This window comes from Hemicordylus capensis, chromosome 5 (assembly GCF_027244095.1).
Source record: "Hemicordylus capensis ecotype Gifberg chromosome 5, rHemCap1.1.pri, whole genome shotgun sequence".
In the NCBI taxonomy this organism is placed as follows: Eukaryota; Metazoa; Chordata; class Lepidosauria; order Squamata; family Cordylidae; genus Hemicordylus; species Hemicordylus capensis.
This window is the reverse complement of record NC_069661.1, coordinates 188,555,652-188,582,235: the sequence shown is the minus strand read 5'-3', so window position 1 is coordinate 188,582,235 and position 26,584 is coordinate 188,555,652. Positions and strand designations below refer to the sequence as shown.

Genomic DNA, 26,584 nt, shown 5'->3' with positions numbered 1-26,584 from the left:
TTTCTTCTAACAAGCCGACCCTGCACAGAACATCTGTTCGCTCTTTGGGGCCGGCTACCTCTCTCTCTCTCCACCCTCCCCGTCTCCGGCGGGGCTGAGTGCGGCTGCCGCCGCCTGGCCAGCCAGCGAGCTGAGTGCGGTGGCCGCTGCCAGCGGCCTGGCCGGGCCGGCCAGCCGCTGCCTTGCATCCGCCACCGCCATGGCGGGCCGGCCAGCCGCCGCCTCGCATCTGCCCAGCCAGGCAATTCTCCTGGGTGCGCCTTAGCCAATCAGGCGCCCCCGCAGCCCAGCCAATCAGCTGGGCTGCTGGGATGCACATTTGAAAGGCACACCCAGGAGAATTATATATAGAGAGATATTCCCTCATGATATCAATTCATCCTGTAGAACTTCTTGAGCTCTTACACAGAACATAGGAAGCTGCCTTATAGGGAGTCAGACCATTGGTCCATCTAGTTCAGTGCTGTCTACACTGATTGGCAATGTCTCTCCAAGGTTTCATACAGGGTTTTTTCCCAGCCCTGCCTGGAAATGCCAGGGATCAAACCTGGGACCGTCTGTTTGCAAAGCAGATGTATGGCCCCATCTTTTAATAATGTGGTATAATCCATAGATGTTGTCAATATGAAGTACGGATAAAGGGGAAAAGCCACTGAGAGTTACACCACTTCCCTCCCAAGGAAGTTCAACACTATGGGAAGATCAGACTGGCACCAGCCATCACCCAAAGAACAAGCAGCTGAATGAAGCTCATTGCTGCTGTCCCCAGGATTGCCAACAGGATTTGGCAATCCTGGGGACAGGGGCCTAGTCCAGTATGTGAATTGGGTCCCATCTCCCTGCCAAACTATTGACAAGAACTGCATGTGAGCTGCTGCCCCCTTCTCAGTGTACAAAACACACACCTGGCAGTTTTTCCTGCTGCTCCAGCTCCTTGCCAAGATCCCTTTCCCAAGCTGTGAGGTGTGCAAAGCACAGCCAGCAAACATTTCTGTTCCCCTAGCCCAAATCACCACCGACCTTGTCTTCTCTCTGGTAGCATCCTCTGCTCCCAGCTCCTGCTTTTCCTTTGAAAAAGAGCAGAAGTATATTGAGGCTAGTAGTGTGCTGACTGAGAGCATCTCTGCAGAGATGCTCAGAGCCAACATGCTGTTGGCTTCCATATACTTCTTTGCAGTGGCAATGGCAAGGAGAGGTGACGGTGGGTGGGCAAGCTACCCTGCTTAATCCAACTCCCCTCCCAGACTAAAAGACATCTTCAAAACTCTGTTAACTTTTCCAGGACCATTAAAGTGTGGAAGAGCTATATGCTCAGCAAACACCTTTTCCTATTCCAAGTATGTACCTTGCAAGCATTATTTGCAAAAATTCTAGTAGTGTATTGGTAAGCTTTGCTCTGTGATCCACTCATGGACTTGTACACACCCATGCAAAGGAATTCACTTTCACTTACATTGTACATAACATGAATGTGCCAGTTCCTTTAAATTAATCGAAGGCAGGCAGTGGTTCTTATTATTTTATTAAAAAGGTACTAAACAATGGTATGTTCGAGCCGGACTACATGTTACCAAGCTGACTTAATCTTATGTTTATAATCCACCATTTAAAAACAAAACAAAACACTAAACATTATTCCTACATAATCACATCCTGCTCTAGTACTGAAGAAAAAATACAAGATGCATGGAAAATGTAAGCAACACAATATGGAACTATAAGTATTAGTTTTTCTTACAGTACTTTTATTCATGGAAGTTGAACCAAAAAGCTGAAAACTACTGTTTCCAACCAGCAATGTTATCATTTGTCAACCTAACTTATATAAATCAACCAGTAATTCTGCTTGATTTACAACCAGTTCACCAGCAGCAGCTTTCTGATGATGCTTACAGTTCTGGAAGCAGACAGACATACTTTACCTATTTATGCCAGAAAATTCTTGCCTCCTGTCTAGAACAATGGACACTCATTTCATGAAGTGAGCAAGTATTATCTTACTAAAACATCTAACATCAATTATGTGGCAAGGTTTAACTTAAAACTTCAATAAACTATTCTATGAACATCTTCATAATATACTACACGGTACCACAACAGTAGTTTGGGAAGAATTTCTTGGGAAGAACAATATTAAGATGAAACATCTTTAACTACTAAACAAGTAAAACATCTTTAACTACTAAAATCATGTTTTAAAAAACATGTTAATTAGTCAAATGGCATATACTGTATGTCCCAAAGAAACTCACTTATATGTTGCTGCCTATACAAAATCCAAGAGAACATGTTGTGGGTCCCATGATCAAAATAAGTTTTATTTTTAGTTCCTTTCAAGAAGCTGCTACTGTTATATATCTTTAGACTGATCATCATCTTCAAGTTTTCTGATTTCATTTTTCAAGCAGTTGATAGTTTCACGACTTGCTTTTAGTCTCTCTTTAAGTTCAGCAATTTCAAAACTAGTTTTCTTCTTGGCAGCTTCCAACTTCTCCCTAGTTTTCACTTCGACATTGGCAACTGGAAGCAAAACAAAACACAATATACTGTTATGCCATGATTACGCAAACAATATCTGAATGCTTAGAAAGGATTATGATCCCAAATTAATCCACTATATCTTTTAAAATCCAAACAGTAAAGCAGCCCAGAGGAACATTCAGACACGATCTTGTTGTGCCTGACAAACTGGATTTCCCATACACAATTCCTAAAAATCTAGCTGCATTAAAGGTAAAGTGTGCCATCAAGTCAATTTCGACTCCTGGCGCCCACAAAGCCCTGTAGTTTTCTTTGGTAGAATACAGGAGGGGTTTACCATTGCCTTCTCCTGCACAGTATGAGATGATGCCTTTCAGCATCTTCCTATATTGCTGCTGCCTGATATAGTACTAGCGGGGATTTGAACCAGCAACCTTCTGCTTGTTAGTTAAGCATTTCCCTGCTGCGCCACTTAAGGTAACCTACAAAGTCATATTTTAAGAATCTAGACCTGATATGTTTACAGACTTGATAGGAGAAGGAACCAATGAAACCCAGCTTTGTACAGAATCTTTTTTACTTCTCAGCAAGAGAAGTGACATGTTGCTCAAATATAAGTGATTTCCTTATATGGCACTTAAATTACTGAGGTGCAGAGCCAATCTCAATTTTACTGTTCTCCATTTGGATTGACAAGAGAGTAAGTTAGAATGGCTATTTTTACAAGTTATACCCTGCTATGTCTGCAGCTGAAGATACAACAGAAACTGGATGGTGAGCTGTCAGGGATGCTGCAACAATTCCTGCACTAAGCAGGGAGCTGAACTAGACCCTGGGATTCTATGTTTACTACTTCCCTGGAGGATGTATGTATGTTTGTTGATTTATTTATTATTTATTATAAACATTTGATATACTGCCCACTCTGAAGACTCTGGGCGGTGTACAAAACCATGCAAAACAAGACAGCATTAAAATTACATTCTAAATAAAACTAAAGTAACTAACAAAAAAGGAAAAGGAAAACAAGCAAATAGGTAAACTACAGGGTAAAAGCCTGACGAAAAAGAAGTCTTCAATAACGATTTAAAAATCAACAAGGAAGGAGCTAAATGAATCTGCAGGGGAAGGGAATTCCAGAGAAGTGGGACAGCAGCCGAGAAGGCCCTTTCACGGGTCCTAGCACCCCAAACCTCTCGGAGATCAGGAACTGACAAAAGGGCCATCCGAGCAGATCTGACTGGACGGGATGTAACTGGATGGGAGAGATGGGTCTGTAGGTAGACAGGTGCCAAACCCCGCAAGGCTTTGAAGGTCAAAACCAGGACCTTAAATTGATCTCGGTAGCAAATAGGCAACCAGTGCAATGACTGCAGGTTAATGTACTATAATTACAGACAAACTTCAGTATCCATGGGGGTTCTGTTCCGCGGGGAGAGGGGCATGGTAGGGGACCCACCATGGTAAGGGATGATGAAACCGTGGATACAGAGGCATTGACTCTATGGATGGGGGTGGGTGGGTAAGCTCCTGCAAAATGGGGCAAAAACGTGTGTGTGTGGGGGGGAAAGGTTACCTACCATGCTCTGTGGGTGTCCAGCTATCCAGGAATGACCCCAGGCCCAAATTGCCAATTTGTGGGGGATGCTTTAAAAAGAAATTAGCCACAAAATGGCTCATCCTGACTAAAGGTTGGCTGGAAATGACCTCTGTGGTCACTTCCGCCGGCCCTCTAGAAATTACAGATGCATGAATTCTAACCCTTTCATATCCACGGATAATGAACTTGGGTGTCAATTATACACCTGTAAATACACAGAACCGCAGATATAGAGTATGCCTACAATGAAGTTTGCCTGTATACAAAAGTAGAATTCTACTTTACTATCCCACTTGTAGTGGAGCAATAGCCAAGTTAACCTTCATATAAAAATAAGACAGCAGAAATGCTCACCTAAATTATGTGCTGCTAAATGCTCAGAGATCTACAAGGGCTATCTTTTCTTTCTTTTGTTCCAGAGGTGCTTAATTTATACCTGCTGCAATTAAACTATTTTTTAGCTAAATCTTCTATACAGTTACTCTATGGAGTTCAGATTGGACTGCCAATTTTTTAAAAAAACCAAGCAAAGTAGAAGTCCTTCAATCAAACTTTTTAAGGTGTATCTTTCAGGCACCATGGTGTGCCCAACGTGGCACTTATCTGGAGGCAGCAATTTCCAAAACTGAGACATGGCAATGGTAAGCATCTTTGATCTATGGTTAAAATTAAATTTCCATCCTTCTGGTTTGGTAGCACTGGTACTCACGGATGGTTTTCAATCTTATTGGAAACAAGCTGTGGAAAATAAGTTTATGGGCTATCCCCGGGTTATTTAACATCTATGGAGTTTTCAAAAGCCAAGTAGGTAGTTAAGCAACGTGCATTAGATATGGAGAAGCAGATAGAGCTCAGTTGCATGCCCAGAGGCGTTATCTTGGGAAACCAAGGTGTCAATAATAAACCAGCTAGATAGCTTAGTATAGTAAATATTCCCAAGTATCACAAAGCTCTAACACTAGCTCATCTCAATGCACTTCAAATGGCCATACTAGAAGAGAGGTACAATAAAAGACCTTATGCTGAGAGATTTTGCCCTTGTACCTGTGGGAGTATAGAAACAACAGCACATGTATTGCTATATTGTAATTTTTATAGGGACATTCGAGATTACATTCAAGATTACTATTTGTTACTCCTCATAAAATAATTTCCAAGCCATCAAGATAATTTTTATCTTATTTGCTTTTAACTGATACATCTGATAAAATTGCTTTAAATGTTGCCAAGTTTTGTTCAATAGCTGGGAAAGTCTACCAGAAGTTGGTATCAGTTTAATGTATAGTTTTAATGGTGGTGGTGTTGAGTAATCAAATGGTGCAGTGGGGAAGCAACCTGCCTAGAGAGCAGGAGGCTGTTGGTTTGAATCCTTGCTGGTGTGTTTCTCAGAATAAGGGAAACTCCTATATTGGGCAGCAGAGATATAGAAAGATGCTAACAGGCATCATCTTATATTGCGAAGGAGAAAGCAATGATAAACCACTCCTGTATTCTACCAAGAAAACCACATGGCTCTGTGGTTGCCAAGAGTTGACACCAACTCAATGGCAATACCTTTCCTTTCCTTTACTATTATTTATTTATCATATTTTTATACCGCCTGATATGTATATCTCTAGACAGTGTACAAAATTTAAAATATTTAAAAGTCACAAATTAAAATACATGACAATAAAAATAGAATAAAATTATTAAAAACAAGTTTTTAAAATTATTAAAATTAATTCTAATTAAAAGCCTGAGAGAACAGAAGGGTCTTGAGGTTCTTCCTGAAAACAAACAGAGAAGGAGATGCTCTTATTTCAGCAGGAAGCCCTGGGGCAACCACAGAGAAAGCTTGGCCCTGGGTCCCATCAAATAAGCCAGTGGCAACCGTAACCGGACCTCTCCAGAAGATCCTAACAGGCGGCAGGGATTATGACAAAGGAGGCACTCTCTCAAATAGCCTGGACCCAAGCCCTTAAGAGCTTTATAGGTAATAACCAGCACTTTGTATTTCACCTGGAAACATACTGGCAACCAATGCACTGGTGTTATGTGGCCTCTTCGTGTTGTCCCAGAGACCAATCCGGATGCTGCATTCTGTACCAATTGTAGTTTCCAGACAACGTACAAAGGCAGCCCACATAGAGTGCATTACAGTAGTCAAGCCTGGAGGTTACTAGCATATGTACCACTGTTTTAAGGTCATTCACCTCTAGAAATGGACGTAGCTGACGTATCAACCGAAGCTGATAAAAAGCACTCCTGGCCACCGCCTCAACCTGAGAAACCAGGGAGAGCTTTGGGTGCAGGAGCACTCCCAAGCTATGTACCTGATCTTTCACGGGGAGTGTAACCCCATCCAGAACAGGCAGATCTAAACCATTTATCAGGTCCTGGCCCCCCACAGTAAGTGCCTCCATCTTTTTTGGATTCAACTATTAGTTAAGCCTTTAACTGAATTATGGATTTAAAGTGATCTTTTTCTTTATTGGGATTCTGTGTAATTCTGATCAATGATCAAAACAAACTATTCATTCATAATATAAAAATATGATTCTCTAAAAAAGTTGTATGTAAAAAAATTAACCAGATTGCAGACTTGTAATTTCCCACAGAAAGCATAATTACATGCCATTATATACATAGACATTAATTCTTAAAACAATGGCAGAGGAGCCTTTAAGATCACATTTAAGAATTCATGTGTAGCTTTAGAATCTCTGCAATTCGAGACTTACACTCCGTTTCATGCTTATAAGCACCAAGTGTTAACTGACGAGATGTAGTCAGCAGTTGCTGCATCATTGCAGTAGGATCCTGAAAAATCTAAGGAAGAAAAAAGTATAAATTTCTATTCTGTGCTAAGATAAGCAGCTTTTTTCAAAAAACTGTTTTTCTTACCATCTCATCATAAAATTCAGAAACTACAGTTTTCTTCCCCAGGATCGCATTAGTGTCAGACTGAAATAGCTTCAGCAAGTGATACAGAGTAACCTGTGCAAGAAAAAAAGTTTATAGCACAAAAACAGATATTACTTAAACCTGAATTCAATAACAGGAATTGAATATTTTCGCTTTCTGTGCTTCAGGACAACAATGGTAACTAAAGTAGCATTCAGAGACAGGATAGTTTATTGTATTTGGCAGAACCGAATGAATCCAGCTAGAAGTCACAGATCTTATTCATTCTCCGTCTCTGTAACAGATGCCAATATATACTAACTTGATCTAGTAAGGTAATGTATCATATCCAGCAGTTTGACACAAAGAATTGTTGCTTCGTCACACAGAATGGCAACTCAGTTGAATGATCAGCTTCTGTAGGGACCCAAAGCTTCCATGCACCCCCCGCCCCCACCATGCTTTTGAACCAATAAGAGAATTCACCCTTTCAAATCTGTGGTTTGTCAAAACCCCAGTTGATTACAGTTGACCCACACCTTGCTATCAAGTCATTTTCATTATTATCTAAACACACCTCTCACTTTTTAGGTGCAATGAATAATTTACCCCACAGAGAACTTGTCCTAGAAACAAAGCACACAGTCCTATTTTCAAATATTTTTTCCATTATATGCTATTTCCTGTGAGCATCATACTGTTCAAAAGCACAAAATAAAAAGGAGCGATTCAACCAATGTAAAGACCCAAGACAACAAAATCAAATGACAGCAGTATCTCCCAGAAATATATTTACAAATAATAATTTGTACATCCGTTCTCAAAACATCAAGTGCTTCTACACTGACCAGGCATAAAGCAGGAACTGCTTCAGCCAAGGCTGAACTATGGAAATCCTTTACAATTTGAAAGGATCTTTGTAAAAAGATGACTATTTGATAGCAACAATGTCGCTGTTACTTTAGGACTGGATATATAAAGAAACATTATTATTAATTATTATTATTTGCATTTTATATCCCGCTCTCCCTCCAAGGAGCCCAGAGCAGTGTACTACATACTTAAGTTTCTCCTCACAACAACCCTGTGAAGTAGGTTAGGCTAAGAGAGAAGTGACTAGCCCAGAGTCACCCAGCAAGTATCATGGCTGAATGGGGATTTGAACTCGAGTCTCTTCGGTCCTAGTCCAGCACTCTAACCACTACACCACACTGGCTTTATGTCAGTATTCAAAATGGAGCTTCAAAAGGATCTCTCCAAACTGGGTGAGTGGGCGATAAAATGGCAAATGCGGTTCAGTGTTGGCAAGTGTAAAGTGATGCACATTGGGACAAAACACCTCAACTTCAAGTATTCACTGATGGGATCTGAGTTGTTGGTGACTGACCAGGAGAGGGACCTTGCGGTCGTGGTGGAAAGCTGGTTGAAAATGTTGACCCAATGTGCAGCAGCTGTGAAAAAGGCCATTTCCATGCTAGGGATCATTACGAAGGGGACTGAAAATAAAACTGCTAATATTATAATGCCCTTATACAAAACTACGGTGCAGCCACACCTGGAGTACTGTGTACAATTCTGGTCACTATATCTAAAAAAGGACATTGTAGAACTGGAAAAGGTGCAGAAGAGGGCAACCGAGATGATCAGGGACCTAGAGCACCTTCTTTATGATGCAAGGCTACAACACCTGGGGCTATTTATTTTAGAAAAAAGAAGACTGTGGGGAGACATGATAGAGGTCTATAAAACCATGCATGGTGTGGAGAAAGTGGCTATAGAGAAAATTTTCTCCCTCTTACGTAACACTAGAACCAGAGGCCATCACATGAAATTGATTGCCAGGAAATTTAGGACCAACAAACGGAAGTACTTTTTCACACAACGCATAATCAACTTGTGGAATTTTCTGCCACAATATGTGGTGATAGCCAAAAACCTGGATGGTTTTAAGAGGGGTTTGGATAACTTCATTGAGGAGAGGTCTATCAATGGCTACTAGTTGGAGGGCTATAGGCCACCTCCAGCCTCAAACGCAGAATGCCTCTGAATACCACTTGCAGGGGAGTAACAGCAGGAGGGAGAGCACGCCCTCATCTCCTGTCTGTAGGCTTCCAGCGGCATCTGGTTGTCCACTGTGTGAAACAGGATGCTGGACTAGATGGGCCTTGAGCCTGATCTAGCAGGGCTGTTATGTTATGATCCTCTGTGCAAATCAAATAAATATGTATGCACTGGTAGTGCCCAACACACAAGTTAGAGATGCTGATTCTTTCTCTAGCTGCTAAGAATGCAGAATTTCAGCAGGCCCAATTTCTCATACTGCAGCAGTCTTGTAAGAAAAACTGAACCGCCGCAAGCACCTTTTCGGGTCAAAGGCACCCTATTCCCAATGGACTCTAGCAAGGCCTACGGGAGCCGATATATGAGAGAGTTTGGCTTCTGCAATATAATCAGGTACTATATACAAATCTTTCCTATTTATGTAGGAAGGAATACTTACAGGTCTTTCATTTGGATCAATAAAAAATATCTTGATGATTATTTCAAATTCACCCCAGCCTGTTTCAGTGATTTCATATGGTGGCTTAGTTACAACTAAAACAGAAGAAAAATGTTAAACCACATTATCTTTGAGAGCAGAAAAGTTTTCATCTACTAATTTTTTAAAAAAAAAACACCTTATAAGCCATACCTCTTAATGGATTGCCATAGCTTTCATGTAACTTAAACTGAATTTTCTTTACATAGGCAGACATATCCTAGAATAAACACAACATAGCCAATCACTTACAACTTGCTAATATACTTTGTATTGCTTCATTCTTTTCTAGTTCTTCACCCCAAAGCTTATCATGGATTTGTTCAGAGTGTTTTAGCAATTTCAAGCTGCCACCTCTTGCAACATTTGGATGACATCTAATCCAGTTTTTCCTCCAAGGCTACAATCCTATGCACACGTATTAGGCAGTTAGTCCCACTGAATTCAGTGAGACTCATTTATAAGTAAGCATATTTAGAACTATACTACAAGATGTTTTGTAGCACTAAGCATATTTACCAGGAAGTCATTTCACATAAAAACATTTAAAGCTGTAGGCAAAGGGATTTCAATTAGCCAATTTCTTCAGATCATAATCTTTTCCAGGGTATTCTCCATACCTTTTCCTATGCACTCACCATTTTGGTCTTGGAAGCTGCATATATCCTTAACCTAATTAAATATTTAGAAATGGCACACGTCAATCAATGTGTCAAGTGACTAATTTCACTTGACACATCAATTTTCAAGTGATTAAGATAGGATGGAACACATTAGTCTGTATGTATATATTTAAAATTGAGATTGATCTTACCTCATTTCTGTAAGGCTTAACATAAACTGTCCACTGATGTGTATGCCCATCTTCTTCTCGCTTCTTTCCAAAATAGCGTGCAACATTCCCATAAACTATGGGTTTCACAATAGTAACACCCTTCAAACATAAGAAAGTTATTTTTTCAGAATTCCACTTATAAAAACTCATAAAATATCTGCCACTTCTCAGTAAAACATTGATATTGAAATCACACAGTTATCTTTCATTAGATACCTAATCATATTCCTTCAGAGAAAAGACAAACCCAGAGTGCTTATCTTCAGTACTAACAAGACAGTGTAGAGTGAAATGTGTAATTTTCTCTCTGCATGTAAAGTATGTGCATAATTTACGTTTCCACATAAAGCAAGGAAATCATACACTTACAAGCTTAATAAGAACTAGATTTGAAATTCTAGAAATTCCAAATTTTTTGTGCTACAAACTTGGAAGCCCCATTGAGATTTCAATAACTCAAGGCTTGCAGCTACAACAACTGTTGTGTGGTTTTTTTAAAAAAATCAGTCTTTCCCCTTCCAGAGTTATCACATTTGGTTTTCACAAATCAGCACTAAAAATGCTTTTTTAAGGAATTCAAAACTTCCTAAGACTAGATTAAATGGCTAACTTCTTTTTTCTTTATCCTAAATAGAATAAAAAAGCTTCACTAGCCATAGCTTCCAACTTTCACCAAAATACCGAAACATCAATTTGGGAAAACAAACAAAAACAGACAAATTATTGCTGGTTCTGAAACAGACATCACATTGCTGCTAATCAGGTCTGACCGCCCGATCAGTGCCTGAATGGAAGACCTCCTAAGAACTCCATCCACACTATTCTGATTTTCATCATGGAAGAAAGGTTTGATGTAAGCATAAAAGTGGTCATGGCAGAAGACTAAGACTGTAATTATTAGTCAGTTCAATGACTGACTTTTGATTGACCAAAGAGCTTTTCTGATTGGTCCAATACATTTTTAAATTAATAAAACCCAAAGATAGCACTATCTTAAAAGAGGGGCTCTCACTTTTCTCTAACAATGGGATTTCTTTCTCCTTCAACATTATTGTTTCAAGGCAGCATCCACAACAAGATGTGCAGTATCATCGAAAGCCATACAGCTTTTCTCTCTCTTCAAAATAACGGTTTTGCCCAGATGCAAATTCATGCAGATGAAATAATACAAACTAACTGGCTTGCAGGACAGTCTTATACGTGTTTACTTGGGAGCAGGCTACATATATTCAATAGCGCTTAGTCCCAGTTAGGTGAACAGATCTGCAGCCTCATTAAGCACAGTGAGTCTTCTTTCAGATAAACATGAACAGGAGTCAGCCAGGGCAAGAGCACGAAGGAAGACGCATTTTGTGATGGGTTTGATTATGGCTCGCTGACAGATATGATGTCTTTCTGAAGAAGACACGTGCCTCTGGAAGCCACTAGTTACCAAGGCAGAGGCACAGATACGAGGCACGGAAACCCAGAAGTGCCCCACAAACTCAGACGCTCAGGAGGAGCCGTTCTCTGGTCGCAGCTCAAGCTGCAAAACGGGATTCGAATCTCCCGATCACTCAAAACGACCGTTAGGGCGACGCGATGGGATGGAACAGCGGACCCTCCCCGCCCGGCTCCCGCACCTTCACTCTCCCCCCTGAGTCAGGCCCGAACTCAGCCATTCTCTTGAACATATTGCACCGAAAGGACAGGCTCCTCACGCCGCTCGAGAGCAGCAAGGCCAAGCTAAGGCACGGCCGCCTCCATCTGCCCTGTAGTCGCTTGGGGAGCCGCCGTGGCTGGCCGGTGGGGGGAAGAGCGGCCTCCCCCCGTTGCGCCCATCACCCTCCCTCGGCCCGCCTGCGTGCAATAACTTCCGGGTGAAGGGGGGGGAAGAGCCCAATAGCGCGCCCTCTCGCGTGGCCGCCTCCCGTCTTCGCCAGCCACTGCCACAGCGAAACCGGTGTCACGTGCGCATCACTGCTGCGGGCCCTGCCTCCTGCGCTCTAGTCACACATTATCCAGGTGGTGTGAGTCACTTGTTACACAGGGGCATATTTTGTGTGTGAATAACTGTGCAGGGGTTCATCTTGAAAGCGAGTTTTCATTTTGAAAGCGCTCCCTCCCTCAAAGGCAGGCTACAGAGAGGAAGTGTAGTCGGGAACAGGTCCCATTGAATTCAGTGGGGTTTGCTTGTGAGTCAAGCCCTTACACGGGGCAGCCTTAAAACAGCGGAGGGACTCTGCATGCGGAGGCTGTCCAGTTGGAGTTTGTAGACTAAGGCTGCAATTTTAATGTTATAAGCACCAGGGAGTATAAATATTCATAAACTCACTGGAACGTTTTTCCTCGGAAATACAAAGTGCAATATGGTAGATGGCGACGATGCGACTTAGTTACGTATGGCTCTTAGCAGCTGTCACCACCCTTGGAGACAAAATTATTTCCCTAAACCGTGAAGCTAAAACACTAGAGTAGGCTATCGTGGCGTGAGGGCACTACTTCCACCTTCCATTAGTTCAATGCACGTTTAAAGTGAATGCTCCCTGGAGTTCATACACTGAAGGGCAATTAGCACTAGCTTTACATATAAACTAACTCAGTTTGTCCCTACCAGCACAACAGCTTTTAAGTAAGGCTTTGGCAAATTGGCAGTATCTGCTGAATAATCTGTAGTACGGTAGGAGAGACAAGTCTATACATTTACCATTTAAATGTGGAGGGGTATATTCTGGATTATAATGAACAGTATATTTTGAAAATACTTCAAAACATCCATAGAATAGTCATGAAACCGTTTTTCGCTTATTTTCTTCCACATAATGGCTTATTTAACCACAACCTAAAGGGACACTTTGTGCTGCAACATAAGCCCTGCTCAGGCAGGTTATGTTCAACACTTAGTGGGCCATACTGATCCCATCACTTGTGCTCAGGAAGGGAGCACACCCTCTGGGATATCCTCTATGTTCATCCAATGGTCTCTAGCACTTGCTTAAACAAATATCTGGAGTACATGCTTAGAAGTTATTCAAATAAGCAACCCCCAGACATGATCAAGGGACATGCCAGGAGGATGTTGGGATGTCCATGGAGGAGATCTCAACAAGTAAACTCCCTTATATGTGCTGGAACCAGTATTGCTTGTTTGAACTAGCTCACTATCTCTGAATAGTGTACAAATATATAGTTACTCATGTGTTCTGCTGAACACAGGTACAACATGCTGAATGAGGAAGTGTGCCATCTTCATAAGGCTATGAGCTAACTATGTTAAGCCAGAATTAAGCAACATTGAACTTTTAAGTTGTAGTAAGTAGAGGTGGTTGCCTCTCATGAGTGGATTTTGGATGACACAGTTTGTTCCCACAAGCTTTTTAAAAACTCGAGTAGGCTAGAGGAAGAAGTAAAAGGCTGCTCAACTTCTGCCCTCCTGCAGATGTTGGCCTACAATTCCCACAATCCCTGGCTATTGGCCACCAAGACTGTGAATTATGGGAGCTGTAGTTCAAAAACAGCTGGGTGGCCTAAGTTGAGCAGGCCTGGAAGCCAGATACAAGTACTGTGTGCAAGTTTACAAGAATAGACTGGTTAGGACATTGTGCATGCCTAGCATTATCTTAGAAGTTTCACCACTACTAGGAGATGGATCAGGTACCACTAGCAACTCAAAAGCTATGGTTGGAAGTGTGAGCAATTACAGTAAATGTTTTTGAGCTGTATATGTAGTACTTATCTTCCCCTCATGCATTTCTGTCACTTCCCTTAGGGGGGAAATTAGACTGGAGGTCACAAATCTAGAATACTCCTAGTGATCAACTTGATTTAATAACCCATGTGCCCATTTGATAATTCATCTTGCCAAGCTACTTGTAACTCAAGTAGAAAAGTGTAGTGGAAAAAAAGATTATCACTACACTTGCAGGTAATCTGATGGCAATTTTTATTCACAAATAACCAGGCAAGTGACTTCTAAAATTCATCCATACCACACTTTGACATTCAGCCTTCATTCCATACTGCTTCATGTTCTATTTAACCTGAATAGTTCCTAGGGCACATATTAAAGCTCTGATCACTCAGTGAATAAACTGCCAGTTTTCTGTCACTTCCTTTAGTGGGGAAATTAGACTGGAGATAACTAATATATAATACTCCTAGTGAGTATTATTGTGAATTGGACTTCTATGGTAACATGGTTCATTTCCATTTGGAATGTTTCTTTTCTTTTTCCAATCATGTTGGGAGGAAACTGGTAGTAGCCCAAAGTGGGGATCTGATCCAATGAGAAAGGGTACAGTAGGAACTGGTAAGATTATCTGGGAATACGATGAAAAAAGCTGGGATGGCTGGCTAATAATGGAGCAAGGTTCAGAATGAATGAGAAGTCACAAGGCTCAAGTCACCAACGGGATGAAAGATGAGTAGGCAGCTAGAGGTAGAAAGGCTATTATGTTGTTACTGAAAGATGTTCAATTAGTTGAATAATTTGCATGCACAATCCAGATTAGCAAACATTTCGCAAGAATACTGGGGAGATCTGGTCTTGTGGTAGCAAACATGAATTGTCTGTTTGCTAAGCAGAGTCTGCCCTAGTTTGCATTTGACTGGGTGACATATGAGCACAGGGATGGGGTCTCTAGCTCTAGCAAGAGAATAATTGGACTGAAGTTAATAATGACTAACTTGCTTCATTGATTTAAATGGTGCCTAGTCATTACTAAGTCTGGATACTGCCCAGTAACTTCATTACTGTACTATTTAGAGTGCAGGTGTGCATGCGTAACAGGCTTTACACTATAGCAGCATTGACAAGGATTGAACACTGCCATCAGTACAAACCTGCCCAATGAATCGTACTCTTTTCCATTTGTCTTCCATGGTATTCATTCAGCATATGTTACTTTTCAAATAAGCGTGACTTCATGTTTTCACAACTATTCAATCTTATTTCCGAATATATCAGAAATAAAGGAAATATATCAGAAAGGATGTTCCTTCTTTTGAACACCCTCCCCCCCATTTGTTCAGCCCCCTCCTTAGTGGCTTTTAAGGCCCTTCTTAAGACCTAGCTTTTTCGCCAGGCTTTTTTGCCCTTTAATTTTTTAAAAAAATTATTATTGCTATTGTTATTGTTGCTGTTCACCATCTAGTCTTTGGAGGAGGACGTATACAATAAATGTTTAATAAATAAATAAATAAATAAATCCAAAGAAATACAAGCTAGACAAACTTTCATAAAAATTCAGTTTATTTTCTTCAATACAAGGTAACTTCTTTTGCAGTTTAAAGACCAACAAATGGTTGGACAGCAAATTCCTAACAGTCACCTAAAGACTGGAAAGAAAGGTAAGTAATCAAATAATACAAAGTATAAAAGTGAAAGCATTTCTGATAAACCAAATTTAGAGATGGTTTTGGCTCCCCCCCCCCCTTTACAAAAATCACATGTAAATGTGATGGGATATCCCTCTTACCTTGTGAAGACATTTATGTGTCCAGAAACAAAACACTACAGAAATGTGTTTAGTTGCTAGGTACTAGAAAGCCATGAGTCATTAAAAGAACTCTTGGAGTTGGTCACACACCAATCAACTTAAAACCTGTAATGCCTCTGTTGTTGAAGGCATACAACATGCTACACTTGAATATTTGTTTGTACACATTTGAGCAGAATGCAACAAAATCAAGATGAGAAAATCTCTACAGGGAAAGTAGTTTGTTCCACTGGCATTCTACAAAATAAGCCACCCTAACAGGAAGATGCATAGGGCGGTGGAGAGCAGGTAAAGACCTCCTCTCCTCTTTGTTAGAGTTCCCCCATGCCGCTTCCGAAATGTGCCTGAACTGTGGTTCGTGCACATCCCTAAACTGAACAAATCAATGAGCCTCTGCACTCCTCACATGCCTGGCTAAATAAAAAGCTTCTCAATTTATCAAACTTTCTTGAAACATCTGAACTGGGAAACTGGTTTAAGCAATGCCAACAAGCCAAGATCAAACTGTAGTTCAATATGCTTGTTTACCAGGATGCTTAAACCAATTTCCTGGTCCAGACATCACAGAAAACTTTGGTTACAAAATGGGAAGCTCTGAGTTCTGCTCAGCCATGAGGGGAAAGGAAAGAAGGGCACAAGCAGGCTCATCAGCTTGTTCACAATCTGACCAACCATGGTTTGTTAGATCATGTGAACCAGGTGAATGAGTAAACTTGGCCTCTAAATTACGCCAGATGTATCTACAAAGAATGGAAGATTGTTACTGCTATGATTCAGTGTTACAGCATTTGCTTAAAGCTTACTTCCAAGGGAAGTAACTATGTACAGCAGGCTATTCTCAGTGGTGACCTAAGTCACTATTTCATCTGGAGATCTAGATGATGATATTTAACATCTACAAATGATCCTCAATTAAAGTAAGGAAATGAACCAGTGTCAAGAACTAAGAAATCCACCTATAATAGTCCAGCTGATATCAAACAAAATTATCTAAGACTTATCCAGAGCACAAAAGAACCCCCTAACACTGGTTCATCCTCTATTAAAGCAAAATGGCATCTGGATGCAGGATATGCTCTGGTTTAAAGTTCCTCAACTGACAGAAACTGGATCACCAGAACAGAAAATCCAATAAATATTTAGACTGTAAAGACAGAACAATAAGTATAATGATTATACTTCTCATTAACTTAATTGGACTTAAGCCCAAAAAGCATGAAACTGTTTCCCAACTATTTTTAAAAGTCCATGATACATTTGTTATGGGCACAGTGGCATTTCAAAAAACAAAAACAAAAAACCCTAAGCCAAATCCAGAATTAAACACAAATGAGAGACAAACTTACAATGAACATAAATGCAGAGTGTTCTCGGATCCATGCATATGTACTGCTCCCATACTAAGTTTAAAGAGCTACGTTCAATACATAAAATACTCCCAACACACTTTTAAAATACCTTACTCTCAAATTAGCTATCAGTATGTTAATCTTTACAGATACTTCCCTCCCTGCTCAAACTCAAGCAATTTATGTACTTATTTTCAAAGAACTCTACAATTTTTTCTAATTTCCTTCTCAGACTATTTCACAAAGCTGAAATCTTAACACACACATTTTCTTTTACAGAGGATACTATAACATTAAAAGTTGCATTTTAAGGCTGTATGTTCTGCACATCATTCTACACCAAGTAAACAGCATGACTAGTTAAGATCCTACATATAAAACTTGAAAAATATGCTTGAACTGTACATGAGTGAGAAATGATATATTGTACAATATTTACATGGGATTTTAAAGTGTGAGCTCAACACATACATTTAAAATCTGCAGTTCATATTGATGGGGAGACATGTGAGACCTACATACTCAACTAAACAGACTGAGAATAATCAAAAATGTCTCACACAAAGCTCAGTCCCAAACTAAATCAGAATGTTCAGTCAAGATCGCTTCAAAGACTAAACATAAAATATGTATCATATGCACAATACAACATTAACTTAGCAGTATGTCAGGTTTAAAATCTGGTGCAAAAATAGTGAGTTATTAGTGGAACACTTTAAAAATGAGAACTGGAACAAAAGGCAGCACATACTACTTCAATACTGTTTCAAACAGCTTTGTCTGAAAATATCTTCTTCAGAAGCACTTCAGTTGCTAACATTAGCTCAGAACAATGGACTGTATTCTGATTTGAGCAAGTGGAAAGATCAATCAAGGGGACTCCCCTGCCCTTTTCTTCCCACAGCACCCCATGCACCTGGCCAAAAGCATTCCCTGAGAGAGAGAGAGAAGGCCCCCAGTAACAGGGTGGCATACGGTAATAGGGCTGTGGGGCGGGAGGAGAGAATCTGCCAAAATTGGGCAGACCCCTGAATTTGGTGAATTCAGCTACCTGCACTACATGTGTAGGCCCATGACCCTCAGGAGAAGCTTTTGGGGAAGAGGGGGCAGGAAGGTCCCCGTGCACATTTTCTTCTTTCATTCACATGTCAGGACACAGCTCAGTGTAAGAAAAACTACTGAAAAAAAGGTCAATGATGCTATTCAGACTTCTTGTGCCACCTTAATTTCTAGTTGGTACCAAAAGTACCAACTTCTCAACAAGGCACAATATTACAAACACATTTACAGTGGCACTAGACATCACCACAAGTGCCCAGGATCTGGGTGCCATTAAGGTACTTTAAGTAACTCATCTTTTAATGAAAAAATAAGATGTGATTGCTTTTACCTATGAAAGTTAACATACAGAATAGCAGTTAACTTCTTTGTTGGTTATTTACATTTCCCAAACAAAAACAGATTAGATACAGCTCATCATCAAAGCACACTTCAGTAACCATCAAGACACTACTCAGATTTTAGTTTACTATCAGGTAGGTATATAGCCTTGTAGTGTTTGCTAGTCTGGAAATACGGTACAGATTTATTTCTAGAGCTTATCACAGGTAGAATACCTCCTATGACATCTTGTTTGTCAAAACATCTTTGGACTTCTTAAAAACCAACTGAGAAGAGTTCCCAATTAAGGTTTACTCACAAGACAACTATTAGAGCTATTTACTACTATGCTAGTTAAATGTTCAGCCTAGACATATCAAAAAGTTATAAAAAATGATTCATATTTGATTTTTTTGGCAGATCCATTGCCAGCAATGAAAATCTCTAGAGCAGGGATTCTCAACGTTGGGTCCCCAGATGTTATTGGACTTCAAGTCCCATCATCCCCAGTGGCCTTTGGTTGGGGATTATGGAAGTCCAATAACGTATAGGGACCCAATGTTGATAATTCCTGCTCTAGAGGAGAAAATGTAAGAATTTATACACAACAGTACCTCCCGTGTTCAGCGGCAAAATGTACATTACAGAAAACTATATTATGATTTTAAAATGGTTTTCATTTTGGTTACTGAATATCTGGAATTTTTGTTCAAGTAAAAGCTTTTATTATACACACCCACACCTCTAACTTACCTGCCATTCCTTCAGCTTTAGCCATCTCCAATACAATTTAATCCAAATTTTCTGCCCCTTCCCCTTGGCTAAAAGTAATACCGTATTGGACTTCTTAGGGTTGGGACAGTCACTCAACATTCACAAGAGATTTCAAAGTATTTCAGCCATATCCCATTTACTGATTTTTCTCAAGTCATTCAGATTACAGTTTGTTTCGCTGGGAAAATATGGACTCCTATTCACCTCTTCCCAAAGCAAACCACCTCAACACTTACATTATCACTTAAACCAGGGTGAAAACTTCAGGTGAGCCAGGAATCCTAGTTTGTTTCTTTGTTTCAATTCACACCAGCTTCTGAATCACACCCCCAGCATATGAATTCACCAGAAGCTGAAGAGAATTCAGAAACTGTCATCCTTAGTTAACAGCTTGAATATTATTTTGGGCTGATTTATAAAAAGGAGGTTAAAAATTGCATGTAAGTGTAGTAGTTCAGCAAAGCCTATTCATATAGCAGGAATGGAACACGAGAAAACTTTCAGTGTACAATTACTAAAAGGCAACTTTCATATTAAAAGGTTAATCATTAAAACTCTCCAACAGTAACACACCCAAACAACTCAATTACACGCAATTCAAAAAATTATATTGATCAGAAATGGATAAGCCAACTGCCATTGGCTTGAGCTCTGCAAATGACAAGTTGCTTCTTGCAGTTATATACATCTTTAGTTGTATAGGATGCAGCCTTCTGAGATAGTAACTTGAATGTTTCCAAGTTTAGCAACACACAACCTATAGACTGCTTCACACATAATGCCTTTTAGTTATATGTAAGTGACAAAAGCGTAAACAGCACAAATGTAAAATTTGTTGGTCACAGTTCCTTGTAAAGTGTATGCTTGGGGCAAACACAAGTTTGAGGATACAGAATGTGCAACGTGGCCTTCACTTAAATCCATATCTGAGTAAATTAATATTACAGGCCATAATGCATCATATAGTTAGATTTTCTGAGACAGTTCCTGCAAAATCTGGGAAAATATTTGAGCAATACATTTCTTAAACGATTGACGCAAGTCTTGAAATAACTAGCAACAGGGCAGTTTTGTACTGAAATACAGAAACGTTTTGATGAAAGTATTTTTGAAAACAAAAAAGTGTCCTAAGTAAGCAACATATTTGTTAATGTATGAAATACCAGTTTGTTTTCATCCTTCACCAAGTTTAGAATGGAGCAAGATATGTAAGATCTACTTTTTAAATTTGTGCTGTGATATAGATTAGATGTTTCACCACAGTTTTAACAATCTGTTTAGCAAAAGTTTGTAAAATCCTCAACCATGGAGTCCATTAAATTTCCATCTATTTTTTAAGGAAAATTATTACTGTATTAGTACACAAGAGGTATACATGCACTGTCTTTTTACATATATGCAAGAGCCAATTCCATTGCTTTAAGAAGCCTTTCTTGGTTAGTTTGGTTTGGTTTTAAAGAGAGGAAGTTTTCTTCATTCACTTTCAATTGGCATACAACTATGTACAGAATGTCTAGGAATTTGGAGGCAGGACATAATATAAGCACTAAAAAACTGTAAATCACTGCAGCATTATTTGATAGTAGCCAATTATTTTCCAGTTGTATATTAAAAGCTTATTGTTTAGTGTTGCATATTGCAATAGGCAGGCTTCAGTATCCTTGAACTGAATTTCAGACTTCATCTTCCCAAAATAAAGTTCAGTCTATTTGGATCACAGAATGTTAGTCTACAGTTTTTACAGTTTACACAACTTCCAGAATTCACAAACCATCTATTGTGGAGAGAGGAGGATGGGGAAGCTACAAATTAAAAAGTGTAACCACTATTCTAGTTTCAACATCAAGTGCTGGACACAACTGCTATTCATTCATCAAATACAATGTTGATGCATATGCACAAAATATGCAGTTTTGTTAGACAGTTTTAAAAAAAACAAAACACCAAAACAAAACAAAAAACAAAAACACACCATTAAATATTGCTACACACAAGACGCTCCCTGAGGTGTAAACATCAAATAACTTGAACAGCTTTACACATCATCCCCATTAAACAGTTTATTACAACACTACATCTATTGTAATCAAATTGGTGCTCTTTACAGACATTATCATATGAACATTTAAACAAGAACCAACTACTATAAAAACAAGCATTACTTGACTTTTTCCCCCATTGTTTGCACATTTTAATTGTCAATGTATATAACCAGTAATAAAGTTGCAAAAAGCTATAAGTTTCAAATCACACAGGTTCCTTCAAATAAAACAGCTAAGCAACATAAAAAGGTAAGAGATCTACTGGTTACCATGTATGCAGATTTGCCTTATTCAGTTCTATTCCTGTTCATTTTATCCATGAATCCTTACAGGCTCTGTTCGATCACAAGAAGCAAAACTGCTGGACAAGCCTCTTTCCACGAAGTTACGTTTCTTGTCTGGTGAGGTGCTCCTCTTCCTTCAGCTGTAATGTGTCAAAATTTGTGATGTAGATTTTGCTAGGTCCCACAGCACGTAAAAATTGTTGGTTTAACTATACATACATAAATCGTGCACCTACTTCAGCATAATGGAAATCTAACACGAGAACAGCAGCTACTTGCCTGATAATCATCCAAACTACAATTCTTTCAAGACAATTTTAGAACAATTTACAGCAACACAGAAAAATACCATTTAATCCCTGAAAATGACATAGGTAGAGTTTTGTAAAAATTGAACACAAATAAGAAATTTCCTCAGATTAAAAAAAGGCACATAAAAGATAATGAAGTAGCTAGACGGGGTTGTTACATTTTTTTAAAGCCAAGTTTCTAATAAAAAGATAACTAACTGTTGAGCAGCACAAAAATTGTAATCCAATACTACCTCACTGATACATTTTAAGGCATAGTTTATATTATTGTACTCTTCACAGTGTTGTATTACTCATCAGTATAAAAACAGCTAATGGAAGCCAGAAAGGAATTTAAGAGCTGGTTTGTATGAGCTCCCCAAAATGTGGACAACTATGTGCTAGGGGAAGGGGAGGCACAATGGTTCAGTTCATGGCATGACCAAAACCCACAGATGATCAGGTTCTGCTTAGGACTGACATCATGATTTTTATGAGCAACAGCCATATGCTCAAGGCATGTCACTCTGCAACATTTGAAATAACGCCAATATTTGCCAACATCAAAGACACCACACCAACACAACAATGTTTCTATCATATGAGGGGTATGTGCAATGTTCAGCAATTCCCCTTTCCCTCTACAGCCACTTGTGCCTCCTGCCGTAACATGTCCCCAAGGGCCCAATCATCCCAGTTTATTGGGAGGCATGGGTGGCTGCATGCACATTGTGGGGATGTGTCTCTGAAAATTGTACCCCGGCCCCGCATGATGGAAAACCCTGTTGCACTGGCATGAAATTTAGCCTGGGTATCTGTCATTATCAGTCGTTTATAGCCTGTAACACATTAGTCCTGATCCAGCTGTGTCTTGCTCATGTGGGAGCCATCTTTGTGCTTTGTGAACGTTTGGGGATAAGGCTTCTATAAGTTGCTCTGAAATCAGTAGATGTAATCCAGAGAACTGTTTTAGGCAAGCCCAAGAGCTTGTATGCACTCTGTCGTGTGTGTGTGTGTGTGTGTGTGAATATAGTAAACCTTCATGCTAATATCAAGCTGCTTTTGAAATCCCCCTCAATATGAGAAGAGATTTGCTACATCACTTAAGGTAAGAAGAGGGGGCTGGAATTCAGAAGCTCAAGGCTTAAACACATTAATTGCAGTTTTTTTAAAAAACAAAAAATTCTGACCAATGAATTAAACAATACTGCTGCAGATACTACCATTGTTTCTTCTGACAAACATGTAAAGTGTGGACAACATATCTTTACCTTTGTTTTTACATACCCATGTACATGCATTTGGGAACCTAGGTTGAAACAAGGTTCCCAGATACACATGCACAGACAGTTTTAAACATGTAGATATAAGTTGCCCACATTAGGATACTGTGGTGTATCTGCAGCAATTGTGTGCTGCATGAAGTGTGGAGTTGCTTTTATTTCCAAATAATGTACTTAAGAAGCAAGGATACAGTAGTTAAGCTGCTAAGGAAGGGGAAGGGTTTAAAGGTAATTTAGTGGTTAAGTAATCCAGTGGGAGAATAATAATAAAGTTTAATCATTAACTTTGTAAAAACAGGGAAAGGAAATACTACAATGGATACACAAATATACACAAATATTACTTGAACAGTGTTACACATATACATCCTGATTCTAATTTTAGCTGGAAGCAAGCTCCACTAATTTCAATAGTGCTTACATCCAAGTGTGCTTAGGTTTGCAGCCATAAACTGCAATACTACGTATTCTTGATCAAAAGCAAGTTATGCTGAACCTAACGGAAAATCCTTTCAAGAAATTGGTTTAGGATTAAAGTGCAAAATTTCAATAAGTACAAAGCAGTAAGCTTTTTATCAGTGGTTCACATTAATTTCCAAAGCTTTGTGAAGACTTCAAAATCAAACTATTTGCAAAGTCACACATTAAATCATTTGTAATGCAAGATAAATAATTTCACAACATATAGCAGTATGCAGCTGTCATAAGACCACTCTTATCACTGACTTGACTAAGACTGTTTAAATTACAAAACAACTTGTGTTATTAATGAAAGCGTGAGATGTTTCCCACTCCCCCACTCACTGCTTTTAAGAATATCATATTAATTTTGATTTCAAATATTCAATTCTGACTAGATATTTGCTCCTTGATGAAGCAAAAATCTTAGTCCTTTAAAAACTAGTATTAAAAATAAATCAAATGCTAGTTACTAAAAGACAAGTTGTTAGTGTACCTGTAGGATCTCAATCTCTCAAAGTTTCAGAGGAGAAAAATGACAGCTGCAAGACTGCGTATTAGAGTTTGCCAGTCTTGCTACACAGTATTCTAATAGGATCAAGGATCTCTACAACTTCTGAAGGAATACTGAACAGGAAAAATATTTCATTTTGCCATGATATACTATGCATATGCTATGTATAAATAGCAGTTTCAAGATGAGGCAGTACACACATTTTAAAGAGTGTGGAAACAACACATTTAAAATTTCATTATGTAGAAAATACTCCAGAGCTTATCAGAAACTGGCATACATTCTGTTCTTTAAAACTATTCATATATGGACTACTGAATTTAAACTCATTTTAGTGGTTTCCATTACAGGGAACCTGTAAAAGCAACATCAAATGTTCCCCATATTCTATGGTTTGTAGGACAAGAATATATTACAGAGGATCAGCTTGTAAACATTCATTTCCAAAAAATCAAATTTTCTCAGTGATTTAGACAGTAGCAGCTGCTGAGCACCACTTCAGGGAGGGGGGATACAATCCTAAACAGGAGTGAATTTACCCACCGCTGGTTCCCAGTATGCTCCATGGGGGTTGTGTTGCCCTCCCCAGCATCCCATGAGAAGGCAAGGTGCTGGAGTGGACATGATCCTCTATAGCATACTGGGAACCAGTGTCAGCTAGGTTCGCTACTGTTTAATGTTGTATTCTCACTGCCCCCACCAGAGCAGCACACACTGACTGCTACTGGATTACTATAATATTTTTATAAATACATGTTATATCACAGCTGTATGAGCTTATTGCTATTCATTGAAGTTTCCCAATATCTCTATTAAAATTATTAGGATGTACTATTGAGAACTTCAGAATGTTAATCAGACTTTGGTATCTTCACATCAGAAAAACAGCATCAATCTTGCCTTCCAAAAATCCTCAGAAACATAAATATTTTTGTAAAGCATTTTCTATTTTTTTTTTAAATGTATTGGGCAAATTATTTCAGAGCACAGATTTCCCTCTGCAGCAATATGTAAATATAACTTTTAAAATCAGAATATATTTTTAGCTATTTCATGGTATGTGCAATAACTTCACTAAACAGCAATAAACCCCTACAGCTAATCTGAGTACACAAAATGATCCTTAAAACTATCCATCATGGACTTCAAATTAAGGCCAAGCGAAGATAAAACATAAACTGGGGTTTAAGGGAATGGGAGCAAGAACACATGCTTCCCTCTCTCCCAAAGTCCATTTCTCCCAACTCTAAACTAAGTTAGTGATTATCATCACTTCTAACACCAAACTCAGGTAAATTAACCATTCAGATACTGCTAAACTCACTTTGAAACCTGCTTAAAACAAAGTCAAGGTGAGTTTAGGAGTGCTCCTAGCTGAAAATTATTTCATGTAATGCCAAATGCAGATAGACAGGCAGGGAAATATTTTGCAAGATATGGAGGGGAAGGACACATGTGATCTTACAACCGAAGCATGATCGCTAAACCCTAGTTTATGTTTACACATCTGCAAGTGTTCCAACTTTCCCTTTTACCTATTCACTAAACTTAAAAATCTAGAACTGTAAATTGAATTTCATATGAGCTTCTCTCAAATGAGGCTAATACACAATACAATAACCTTAAATACAAAATCTTTTTTCTTCAACCATACATGAAAGTTCTGTGATCCTTTATATCTGCTATTGTGTCACATACTTAATTCAATTTTTTTAAGTTGTAAAGGTTACTTTTTCAACAACTAGCCTTTTATATTTTGATCTCTCTCCTACAACTGTTGTGCTTAGCATACACCTCTGTCCAACTTTTAATGTTTTTCTGGGATATATTTACAACCATTTGGTCAGCTGCATGTGTCTGCATAAACTGTTTAGTTACTTGGTTTGTTTACTAGATACAATATAAACAAGTTTGGAGTTATGAATGTATGTTCCAGACACATAATGAGTCTGCCGATCTGTCTAATAGATTAGGATCACAGTTCTGATACTACTTATCAGATTCATATTTCCCTTTACTCCAATATGATTAGAAGCTTTGTTTGTTTTGTCTGAAGTTCACAGGTTTGTAGTGTTACAATGCATGTAAGAAATTAATTTTATTTCAAATCTTAGCAGTGATAACCCCCGGCACAAAATGATTCATATTAGACTTTGCATTTTTCCATTCCCACCACATTTTAGTTATATTTTATTTTCTTAAGTTACAAGAAATGTTCATGCTGAGGCATGACAAAGACCAATGGAACTCAGATTGCAAGAAGATGAAAAATATCAATGAGGAGTGTTTTTTAAAAGCAATCAATTCTCAAACCACAGTAAGCAAGAGAGATTCAGTCCAGCTCAGTTGTTGAACAAGGCATTCCAATCAATGGACCTCCTGCAAGCCCCA

At 39.1% G+C, this 26,584-nt stretch overlaps 2 protein-coding genes and 1 long non-coding RNA gene across 15 annotated transcripts in view; 1 reads left to right on the top strand and 2 right to left on the bottom strand.

Annotated features, from left to right (window-relative positions):
- Positions 1-1,505: 1,505 nt before the first annotated feature.
- Positions 1,506-12,160, bottom strand: YEATS4 (YEATS domain containing 4). Of its 6 annotated transcripts, none has more exons than XM_053256028.1 (8): positions 12,022-12,160; positions 10,321-10,440; positions 10,145-10,178; positions 9,660-9,726; positions 9,468-9,562; positions 6,968-7,060; positions 6,805-6,892; positions 1,506-2,520 (listed from the first exon to the last, which is right to left on the bottom strand). In XM_053256028.1, exons 2-8 carry the CDS (start codon positions 10,410-10,412, stop codon positions 2,351-2,353), a joined length of 639 nt encoding a protein of 212 aa, XP_053112003.1. In that variant the 5' UTR covers positions 10,413-10,440; positions 12,022-12,160; the 3' UTR covers positions 1,506-2,350. The 6 variants fall into 6 exon arrangements, with proteins under 6 accessions (XP_053112003.1, XP_053112005.1, XP_053112007.1 ...); XM_053256030.1 differs by lacking the exon at positions 12,022-12,160 and adding an exon at positions 11,754-11,945; XM_053256032.1 differs by lacking the exon at positions 12,022-12,160 and adding an exon at positions 11,774-11,945.
- Positions 12,161-12,207: 47 nt separating this feature from the next.
- The window catches only part of LOC128327324 (uncharacterized), a 45,804-nt gene continuing 31,427 nt past the window's right edge, over positions 12,208-26,584 (top strand). For 3 of the 6 annotated variants that reach the window (XR_008308585.1, XR_008308587.1, XR_008308590.1), the window contains exons 1-3: positions 12,208-12,345; positions 15,606-15,669; positions 21,696-21,764. This is a non-coding gene — a long non-coding RNA (uncharacterized LOC128327324). The other 3 variants (XR_008308588.1, XR_008308586.1, XR_008308589.1) reach the window with 3 other exon arrangements.
- Positions 21,367-26,584, bottom strand: part of CPSF6 (cleavage and polyadenylation specific factor 6) — a 41,033-nt gene continuing 35,815 nt past the window's right edge. For all 3 annotated transcript variants that reach the window (XM_053256011.1, XM_053256012.1, XM_053256013.1), the window contains one exon: positions 21,367-21,787. The gene's annotated coding sequence lies outside the window, so the exon portion shown is untranslated. The remainder of the gene's footprint in view (positions 21,788-26,584) is intronic.

What these genes read in the sequence shown, in the direction of transcription:
- YEATS4 (XM_053256027.1), bottom strand. Translation starts at nt 12,014, where the DNA reads ATGTTCAAGAGAATGGCTGAGTTCGGGCCTGACTCAGGGGGGAGAGTG. An exon ending in TTGATCCAAATGAAAGACCT is followed by an intron (nt 7,061 to 9,467) that starts GTAAGTATTCCT and finishes TTTCTTGCACAG; the next exon opens with GTTACTCTGTATCACTTGCT. An exon ending in TTATAAGCATGAAACGGAGT is followed by an intron (nt 2,521 to 6,804) that starts GTAAGTCTCGAA and finishes TTTTGCTTCCAG; the next exon opens with TTGCCAATGTCGAAGTGAAA.